The sequence below is a fragment of the Chelonoidis abingdonii genome, chromosome 26 (assembly GCF_003597395.2).
Source record: "Chelonoidis abingdonii isolate Lonesome George chromosome 26, CheloAbing_2.0, whole genome shotgun sequence".
Lineage (NCBI taxonomy): Eukaryota > Metazoa > Chordata > Testudines > Testudinidae > Chelonoidis > Chelonoidis abingdonii.
The window spans coordinates 1,852,299-1,862,557 of NC_133794.1; the positions used below are offsets into that span (position 1 = coordinate 1,852,299).

The 10,259-nt window shown below is 52.9% G+C and overlaps 1 protein-coding gene across 5 annotated transcripts; it reads right to left on the reverse strand.

The window, feature by feature from the left end:
- Positions 1–1,419: 1,419 nt before the first annotated feature.
- LOC116825396 (adhesion G protein-coupled receptor E3-like) lies at positions 1,420–9,583 on the reverse strand. 5 transcript variants are annotated; one of them, XM_075061158.1, is made up of 11 exons: positions 8,707–9,583; positions 8,047–8,166; positions 7,138–7,337; positions 5,638–5,808; positions 5,275–5,469; positions 4,500–4,762; positions 3,689–3,755; positions 2,828–2,919; positions 2,392–2,560; positions 2,169–2,276; positions 1,420–1,642 (listed from the first exon to the last, which is right to left on the reverse strand). In XM_075061158.1, the coding sequence occupies exons 1-11, from the start codon at positions 8,939–8,941 to the stop codon at positions 1,637–1,639; spliced, it is 1,626 nt and encodes a 541-aa protein (XP_074917259.1). In that variant the 5' UTR covers positions 8,942–9,583; the 3' UTR covers positions 1,420–1,636. The 5 variants fall into 5 exon arrangements, with proteins under 5 accessions (XP_074917259.1, XP_074917261.1, XP_074917260.1 ...); XM_075061160.1 differs by having other exon boundaries at positions 7,213–7,340; XM_075061159.1 differs by having other exon boundaries at positions 4,500–4,735; positions 7,138–7,340.
- Between the last annotated feature and the right edge of the window lie 676 nt (positions 9,584–10,259).

Genomic DNA, 10,259 nt, shown 5'->3' on the forward strand with positions numbered 1-10,259 from the left:
TTTTAGGTATAACAAGGATTTTATGTCTTACTAAGCTACTGATTTTGCTGGAGGGTTCTCTTAAAACTAGTTCATCGGATAGTCAAAATTAAAGAAAGGGAACCTCTTTGTCCAGCTATTTGAAAGGGAAGGACTGTTGTCCCTTTAAGGGCTCTCTTCAGTGGGGAGTGGGGGGAGAGGGGGTGAAGGGATGGACAGAAAGGACAAGAAGACTTGGAAGCACTTTTTTTTTTAACTATAGTAATTAAAATGTGTATTTTAGATAAGGGAGGTCTTTTGAAGGATTTATTTTAAAAACTGTATGTCTGAAGATCCACACATTTAAGGCCAAAGATAATTGTGCATCAAACTCTATGCAAGCATTTTTTAGAAATGTGATTTTATCATCTTCACCAGTTCACTAATGAAATATTTTTAAAGCAAATTTTAAACTAAGGTCCTGTAGACTGACATGTTCTGTGTAAATATGACATTAATGTACAACTGTTTTTGTCAGTAAAGTCAGAAACTGACAGTATAAAAACTTATTTGGGCATAAGTTTTCGTGGGCATCTGATGAAGTAAGACATAAAAGCCTTGTTATACCTAAAATCTTTGGAAACGTATTTTTTTAAAATTAGTGAAATTTCATAAACATGTCTATTGTTATGGAGATCACACAAAAGCTTATGCCCAAATAATCTGTTAGTCTCTAAGGTGCCACAAGGACTCGTCCTTGTTTTTGCTGATACAGACTAACAGGACTAACAGTTTCAATGTTGTGCTAATAGATCTGGCAGGCTGGAGGCTTTTTCACTTTTAACTACTAGATTCCCTCCCAAGGAAGACTCACCAGGCTGCAGCAGCCATCTGTGGGAGCCTTCAGGAAGGGTCAGAACAGGCATAGGAAAACAAGGAGGGTGGACACTAAGACCCAGTGGTGCCCCAAATTTTCAGGTGCCCTAAGCAGTTGACTATGTTGCCTACGCCTAAGGACGGCCCTGAGGGAGGTTGACGTGTTCCCTGACTGGTTTATAAATGTTACAATTCTTGATGTCTGATTGATGTTCATTTATTCTTTTGCGCAGAGACTGTCCGGTTTGGCCAATGTACATGACAGAGGGGCATTGCTCGTACATGGTGCCATATATCAAGTTTTTTTTCTCCTGCTGCTAATAGTTCACCCCCTCCTTCTAAATGGAAAAGTACCAGGTTTAAGATGGATTTCATTATCAGGTGACATGGTCTGGCCCTAGTCTCATACCCCATGGGCTGGCCCACACATACACAGGAAGGCTTTGAAGTAGCGAAGGCCATTTACAGCTGATTGTTTCTGGAGCACCCTTAATGGCCTCCACTTAATATGTTTTTCATCAGTGATACAAGTTTATATCTTATTCTCCTAACTCCAGATGGAGAAATAACACATGCAAACAAATGGGATGTAAACACTTAGTAGATTACAAGCTTTCTAAAGACACCATACAAGGGGTATTTAGCATAAAGCACATTCCAGTTATATCATATTCATAAGAATATTTCCATAAAGCCTATGGAGCGCAACATCACAGGGGCTCCAGCTGGTTCGGTTTTGTACTGGAACCCCCTACGTATTGACCCCGGCCCTGGTTGCTGCCGACTCCGCCTGGCAGAAGGGTTAGTCCTGGTAAGAAAAGCAGAAAAATGACAATAGGTTCCAAGGTCACAGAGTATAATGTGCGAACTGGCGGGTTGTCTCTGGGAGGCGACACACAAAGCCCCTGGATCCTGACCGATAGAGATAATGGAGCCAAGGGAAATTCTTCATGGTGCTCACTGCTCATTGGGGATGATCCGTCTGCAATGACAAGGTTTCAATTACAGGGGACAATCTGATATATTCAGAACATTACACTGCAAGAGCCAATGCCTGCCTAGTCCACAGTGAGTGACCCCTGGAGCTCCCAGGAGAGCCAAGGGAAGGGAACGCAGAGGTGCCAGGACAGGACATTCTGGTCTGGTGCCTAAGGCATCTAGGATACCCCTCGATAGTGACTGACTCTCACTAACACTTGCAGTGATGTTCCCAGCTGGCTCATAACCAATCCTGAGTCATTTGGGGGGCAAAGCATCTTTACAGCAGTGATGAGACCCAGCTAGAGATGACTGTGTCACAGGCTGGTATTGGAACAGAGCAGAGGACCTCTTACCGTCTTGGTGCTGGTGGTGGGGACAGCAGACATGGACAAATCAGACGTCTGAGATTTTGTGCTGAACATTCGGAATCCCTTGATCCATCTCCTGTACTCCTCTCTCACCTGGAGAATGAGGGACACGGTCACTGCACTATATAACTAACGCTGAGAAGATCAGACATGGCCACCATGAGGCCAGTGAAGGTGCTGGGGGGTTGATGACAGGCACAGGCATTACCTGGCGATTGAGGAGACAGTGCACCAGGAAGATGAAGGCTCCCTGCAGGCTGTTGACAATGGTGAATAAATACGCCATGACCGTGGCTGCTGGGCCGACTTGGAGGAGACCAAGGCTCCACGTGCAGCCCAGAATGAAGAGTTGGGCGATGGATTTAAAGGTCAGTAACCTGGATAAAGGCAGATGGAGAGATCCCATTACAATAACCCTATGGAGAGCAATTGGGTCAGGAGGATCCGAGCAGGGTGGGGTGGAGCTACCATCCCCGGCTTTCCTATGTGAGACAGGGTTACTGTCAATGCAAACACACTGGGAATTCATTCCTATGCATCCTAGATATGCTGTTCCACTCCTGCAATCCCTCACACCCTCCAGCGCCAAGGACCTTCCAGTCCAAGGCATTTGACCCTCCAGGATTGTTTTATTGCCCTCTCACCTGTGGTCTCTGACAGTGGACACATCTGCATTGAGGGAGGAGAGTCTGTTTCTCAGGATCCACAGGGTCAGGGCAAAGAACATTATATTTATCTGTGGAAACAGTGGGAAATATTTCCTATAAAACATCCCATCTGGGGCCGGTGACTTCAGCTGAGGCAAAGAATGATCCCAAGGGACCGAGCCAAACACTGCAGAACCAGGGATTCCTCATTTGCGGTGGGGAATTATCCCCTCTCCTGTAATATTCCCTGGCAGATCTTGGTCCCTCCCCATGCATGGAGCTGACAGCACAGCCAGGGCTGAGATGGATCAATGGGATCACAGAGGCCAGATGCTGCTCAGAGTTCAATATGGAGCCTCTCCAGTGGAGTCAGGAGTTATTTTGGGTTTACACTCGTGTAACTGAGAGCAGGATCTGGCTCAGAGATTCCAGATCCTGCCTGTAGAATACTTCCAGGCTGTAACAAATCCCCCCTGCCCCCCGCCCCCAACTTCCCCAGGGGTAGGAAGGAATATGTAGGGACACTTGTTTCCTCTCCTACAAAAACCACTGCAGAGTGGAGCCCTCTCCCTTCCTTGTTCCTTGGGTCATTAACTCGACTAGACCAAACTCTTCTGTCTTCACGTGGCAAAACTCCTGCTGACGTCTCTGGGAGCTGGGCCCGAGTAACGGCTGTAGGCCTGGGGATACTGCACAGGGACTCATCCCAGGACTGACCACAGCAGATGAGCCAGGTGGGACCTAACTGGGTCTTTCCTTATGTTTTATGGGCCACATTCCACTCCCTCCTTCACTGAAATCAATGGGGTTGCAGAGGTGAGAGGAGAATGGGGTCCTGTGGTTCTGTGAGGTACCCACCAGGATTATGGCACAGACTGGACCCAGGAAGCTCCAATGAAAGCCTCTCTCCAGGCTGAGCCAGCAGCTACAGGCAGGGAGGAAGAAGAAGGTGACTTTAATGGGATTACTGCCTTTTTTCAGCCCCAGGGGCAGAGAGGAGGTGTCACAGGGCAGCTGGGTCTCAAAAGCGAGATGGATCTCAGCCTGCCTGTGACATGGCCGACTCTCTTCCAGGTAGCAGGCAAACAGCCCTCCCCATCTACCTCAGCATCTCCTGCTTTCAACCATCACTTCCTCTTCCACCTCCTCACATGACCTTTTCTGGCGGACGGGCGCAGTATTGACGGAGGACCAGACATGCAGCGGAGGGACATTGGCCTAGCTGCACTGAAGGAAGTGGAGCTGCCCTGATTTACACCAGCTGAGGATCTCACCTGGGGTGTCTAGAACAGACCACGCCCTGTTTTAGTGGAGTCACTCACTTTAGAGAGGGGATGCTCAGGGATTTGCTCACAGTAAGAAGGTGCATTTGTTTCCTACCCACCAGCCCCACAAACCCAGCCTGGGAGCTGAGAGTCAAGCTGGGATCTTTCTGGCTTGTTCTTCCTCATCATCAGTGGGGTGAGGATGTAGATGTCTGACAGGGGGCAACTCAACTGCAGCACTTGGGGCAGCTTAGTGTCCCTGGGGATGGGAAGGGTCCCAGGGGCACATTCAGCTCCCAGGCAGGGCGAGCAGGGAAATCTAGGTTCAAGTCAGACCTGGGATGAGCCGGACAAGCACATGGAAGCCCCATCCCAGCTCCCCTTCAGATGGGTGCTGCACATACTGTGTGGAAGTTCCGTAGGCACCAGGATTCACTGCTGCAGAAATAGCCACCACCAGGGCTGGGAATCCATAGCCGAACGGGTACATGAATCTCTTCTTGAACCAGCTGGCGCTGGTGTAATTCACGACCGTCAGGTTCCAGACGGTGAGGAAGAGGTGCAGCCCCTCCAGGAACATCCAGCTGAAGCAGGCCAGGAGGAGGTAGTGTAGGAGGCCAGCAATGACAGCACACGCCACCTGGGGGAGAGAGTGAGCCCCGGGACACTGCAGTGGGGAAGGGAAATGCTGAGTATGGGGGAGACCAGCTGCGGGGTTACCCCGGGATTCTTGTTAGCAGAGCTCTCCAGTTACAGTGCTCCGCGTCCCAGAGACGGCAGGTTCCTCGGGCTATGGAGGGTCCTGTGGGTGCACATTGCTGATGCAGGAAGGGAGCAGAGATTAGTGGTTAGAGCAGGGGAGCAGGGCTCAGGGGATCCAGGTTCTGTTCCCAGCCCTGCCACAGAGTCCCTGGGTGACCATGGGCAAGTCACATAGGAGAGGAATTGAGGCACAGGGAGACTGTGACATAGGGATAGAACTGGCTGAACTCCAGGAGCTGGGGACACTCAGACCACTCAGACCAGTGTGAAGGGGCCTAATGGGGTGGAAACATCCCCCCAGGAACACTCCCTGTGTCCTGCACAGCCCAGAATCTAGGGAGAACAAAGGGGTTCAAAGCCACACACCCCAGCCCTGCTGCGAGTGGAGGAACAAAGCAGGGGAGAATCAGGCCGTACCTGACTGCGGATGCGGGTCACCTGGGTGAGGAAGAGCAGGTCTGCCAGGAAGAGGTAGATGCAGAGCTGCAGGTGGAGGGAGGTGCTGACGTTGCGGATGGAGCGGCACAGGAGGAAGGTGAGGATGGAGAGGAAGAGGCACAGCAGGGAGAGGGTCAGTCCTATGTAGGTGATGATGGTCAGTGGGGAACTCTCCTGTAACACAGCAAAGGCAGAATCACCAGTGACCCCAGCCTAGCCCCCTTGGCTCCAACTCAGCCTTTTCCCCAGCAAAGCCTCCAGTCGCTCCAGGGAGAGCTTTGCCGACGGCTGAGTGAGGAGCTCAGGGTCCTGCCCTGTGACCCGAGTCTCACGGTGAGATACCGTCACTGCGATGGGACACATTAGGACGGCGAAGCTGGAGAGATGGTCACAGCTGCAGGTGGTGTGAGTGCTGTTCGTGTGCACGGCAGTGCAGCCGTCCGGAGACCAGCTGCCGCTCTCGGCCACTACTTTCCAGTAGACGCAGAGAGCCTCTTCCTCCTCTTTTTTGGCCTGGAAACAGAACAGAATCATCCTCATCCTCACGGGGACCACAGAATGTCGGTTCTGTTATCACACGTCTATAGCAAACCTGAGGCCACTGACAGCTCCACAGCTCTCCCCACGCAGCCCCCACTGCCCACTGGGGCCATCCCGGTGACAGCGGAGAGAGAACACAGATCCTGCTGCTCCAAAAGCCCAGGCCCTGCTATTGGAAAAAAGGGTAATAAATCCTTGCCAGCCAATAGCACAATAAGGAATGTGAGCTGAGCAGTTCTGACAGCATCCAGCAGAGGGCAGTGCTGTGTGCACACACATATATATATAAGCACCCCAACACTTTATTACGGTATCAAAGTGTTATATGATGATTTCCTGAACCACAGTCTCTATAGAAAGCAGCTTTCCAGTTATTCCGATTCAGGGGTGAGCTAGGCGGAGCTGTTACCCTAGAGCAGAGGTAGGAAAACCTTTTGGCCTGAGGGCCACATCATGGAATAGAAATTGTATAACAGGCCATGAATGCTCACAAAATTGGGGTTAGAGTGTGGGAGTGGGTGAGGGCTTTGTTTGGCGGTGCAGGCTCTGGGGTGGGGCTGGGTATGAGAGGTTTGGGGTGCAGGAGAGTGCTCTGGACTGGAATCAAGGGGTTTGGAGAGCAGGAGGGGGATCAGGGCTGGGGCAGAGGGTTGGGGTATGTGGAGAGCCTGGGGGTTTCAGGGGCCAAGCAGCACTTAACTCAAGTCGCTTCCAGAAGCAGTGGCATGCCCCTTCTCCGGCTCCTACATGGAGGCGCGGCCAGGCGATTCTCCACACTGCCCCATCCGCGGGCACCGCCCCTGCAGCTCCCATTGGAGCACCAGAGGGGGCCATTGGAGCATGTAGGAGCCAGAGCAGGGCCATGCTGTGGCTTCTGGGAGTTGTGTGGTGAAGCCCGTGACCCAGTTGCCAGGCCAGAGTGGGGTCTAGCCACATGGTCAGTCCCCCGAACCAGTGCTTTGGCTGGAATGGGGCCGAGCTGTGTGGTGCGGCCCCCAACTCTAGTGGAAGCTTGTGTGCTGTCTTAAAATGGCTTCCCGTCCAGATGGCGCCTGCAGGCTGTACTTTGCCCACCCCTGCTCTAGAGCACTTTGGACAACCATGTGTCATGGTGCGACCCCCAGTAACCTCTTCCAGTAAAACAGCCCCAACGCATCAGGAATAAGGAGATCTCCTCTTCTCAGGACCATCAGGAGCCAGAAAGGCAGCACAGTCCAAATGCCTGGGAGGAGATGGTAACTTCTATATGTCCCTCTGGAGCCCCAGATACAGAGCAAAGCGAGGGGATCTCCCTCCACGCACCTGTCTGTGGCGCAGGGTGAAGTTTGCGGGTCTGGAGTGGAGACGGGAGACCCATTCACCTACGGCCCCACTCACCACCCTGGAGTTGAGGTGACTCTTCTCCAGCTTCCCACCAACCGGCAGATTTCCCTCGCTCAGACGTCTCTCACCGATGATGCAGTCCAGGGTGGAGTAGGAAATAAAAGCAGCAGCCCCCAAACCTGCTGGGAGAGGAGAAGATCCCTTGTTAGGGAGATGGGGATGCTATGGCAAAGAACGAGCCAGCCAGGTGCCCAGAGGTCACAGTGAGTCTGTGGCAGATCTGGGAATGGAACCCAGGATCCTGGCCACAACTCTTAAGATTTAGCCATTGGACCATGATACCTCCTCCCTCGGAGCCTCCAGGAACACGTCTGGCTGGAAACGTCCAGCTGCAGGATGCAGAGATGAAGATTCAGTTTTTCTCAGTGGGACCAGGAGAAGGGCTGGCCAGGGATGAGCTTCCCCTGGTGCTGGAGGATTTGGGGCCCTGAATATGGCAGCTGAGGGTACACGATACCCTGGTCCCCCACATCTCCACTTGGGGGTCTATCTAGACTAGGGCATCCCTGCCCTTTCCATTCTCTGGTCCCACTTCATACCAGAGACCCTCTCATAAGCCGCCTCCCCTCTGTGCCCCCAACTCCCCACTGCTCAGGGCTCAAGCTGTGGGACAGGCAGGAATGAAGGTGCCAGCTCCATGGCCCAAGGCCTGAGAACCACTGGCTCAGCCAGCAAGCAACACTCCAGGGCTAGAGAGAGGCCAGGGCCCGGCCTGGGGATCCATGGGGAGGGAGGGAGGAATGGGGGAACCCAGACTGGAGTTCAGTGCCCGGGAACCGCTCTGTGCCGTGGTTTGGGCCCTGGGTGTTGCCATCCCCAGGATGGTACCTTGTGTGGCTGCCCCAGTGACTGTATCACAGTGCACGTCCATCGCCTCCTCGTGAGCTCTCAGGGTGAAGACTTCGCTGTGCTGGCTGCAGTTCCCTGTGACGAGCCATGTCTGGATAGCTGCGGGGGGTGCGAGTGAGGAATGACAGAGCCCCTTGCTGTGAAACCACTTCCCTGGGAATCTGTCCATTCTGGGCCAGATCCACCCCCCTCCCACTCCGCTTGGAGCCAGGGCGCTTCAGGGCTCTTTCGCACTATGGGAGGTGGAAGTTTGGTGCCCCCCCGCTGAGTTCCACTGATCACCCCCCATCTCGCCTCCCCCTATTCTGGCTGCGTCTCCCTGGGGATGCTGAGTCCCTAGAAGGGGGAGTAGTGGGAGTGGAGGGTGGTGCCTGGCTCAGCGTGGCAGGTCCTAGTGGCGGAATGTCAAATTTTACATTTAAACTCTTCTCAGGCATTGCTGTTGCTACTGGGGGCACTGGCGGGGCTGGGTTATATTTCCTGGTGCAGGGGCCGTGCTGTTCTGTGTCTGTACTGAACACAGGCTCACATCACAATGGTATATAGGCTCTAACTTCCAGTAGATTTGGGGCACAGTGTGTAACCACATATCTCACAGCAGCCAGCAGGTGGCGCTGAAAGCCACACATCCCCCCTCACCCAGAGACTCGGTCGTCACGTTCTGCGTTGTCCTCTCCAGAGACTGGAGCGCAGTGGCCAGTGCGGCCAGTTCCACGCTCCGCAGCAGGACCGTCACGGCTGACCCCACCTCCCACTTGTCTCTGCCGTCCCCGAGGGAGGTGCTGTTCAGGAGGGCATTGAAAAGGAGAGTCACGTTCTGGGGACAGGAAAGAAAAAGCCCTGGGAGCAAGGAGTCCGGGGGTTCAGGTGCCATGTCTCGTGTGTTTCCAGGGGGTGTCGGGCATCACAGTCAATGCCAGTTCAGGGGGCAGCAATGCTCTCAGAAGGGGAGCCCTATACAAGGGAGGTCCACTGACGCTGACTCAGGGCCCCACTGGAACCTGAAGCTAACTGGGGCTAGAACCCTTTGTCCTTCCTTCTTCGCTCCTGCTCCCCCATCTCCCATCCCTCCATTACAGATGCCAGGGAACAACATTGTCACAAGCCCACAGTTTCCTAGGCTGTCTCTATGCTGCATCAGGCAGCTGCTCAGAAATGTCTGGCAAGGCAGGAATAGGGCGCAGATTCTGCTGCCTGAAACACTCAGGTCACTGACACATGAGTTGAAGGAGAATCCCCATTAACTGTTAGTAGTGTAGCACCTCTGATGAACAACAACAGTTCTGAACACTAGAGGGCGCATGTGGGTGGATAACACAAACATGCACTCACACAAACACCACTAGTGGGTGCATCCCCCCATCCCCACAGCAGTGGAGGGCACAGATCTTGTCTGAGGAGTATCTACATGTCTCCGTCCCCTCCAGTGACACTCCTAACCTGGCACAGCAGCACGCAGGGCTCTGGGGCACACACAGGGGCACTAGTCTGCAGGGCACATTTAAGGAGAGGAACCTCTCACCTCCAGTGATAACGCCGCACTCCCGTCTCCTCACGTGGACATCAAAATGTCTAACGTTGAATTAAAGAAAGAGCAAAAACTGCTGCTCCTGCTGCTCAGCTTTCCCTGCAGAGAGACCCAGGGCAGAGGGTGAGTTCCGCAGGTGCTAAAGGGTGATCAACACTGGTGTTTGCCTTTTTCAGGGGCCTGATTCTGACATCCCTCACTGAGTGAATAAAGCTTTTATACCAGACGGGTCCAGGACATGTACGATGGTGCTGTTCCCACAGCGAGAGGTTCATGTGGAGAAAGGAAACAGTTTCTAGTAACAGCTGGGATACATCAAGCCTTGGGACTAAGCCCCTTTTTGTTCACGATGGTGCTGGATGCACTGACAGAAAGCAGCCAGAGAGGAGTCCCCTGGCACCTGCCTTTTACAGATGATGTAGTGCTTGTGGGGGACAGGAAAGAGGAAGTGAAAGAAGATGCAGAGAAACATGCAGGTGCATATTGGAAAGAAACAGCATGAAAATCAGCAGAAGAAATCAGAGTACATGGTCTGTAGATTCAGTGCTTTCCTGCAGGAAGACAATGGGTATGTAAGTCTGGGGACCAGCCACTAGCAAAACGACAGAAGTCAATATCAGTTTGCAGACACCTAGAAGATAATAAGGTGATAAGTAACAGTCAG

What these genes read in the sequence shown, in the direction of transcription:
- LOC116825396 (XM_075061157.1), bottom strand. Translation starts at nt 8,941, where the DNA reads ATGGCACCTGAACCCCCGGACTCCTTGCTCCCAGGGCTTTTTCTTTCC. An exon ending in GCCTACGGAACTTCCACACA is followed by an intron (nt 3,756 to 4,499) that starts GTATGTGCAGCA and finishes CCCTGCCTGTAG; the next exon opens with CTGCTGGCTCAGCCTGGAGA. An exon ending in TCCACTGTCAGAGACCACAG is followed by an intron (nt 2,561 to 2,827) that starts GTGAGAGGGCAA and finishes GCCTTTATCCAG; the next exon opens with GTTACTGACCTTTAAATCCA.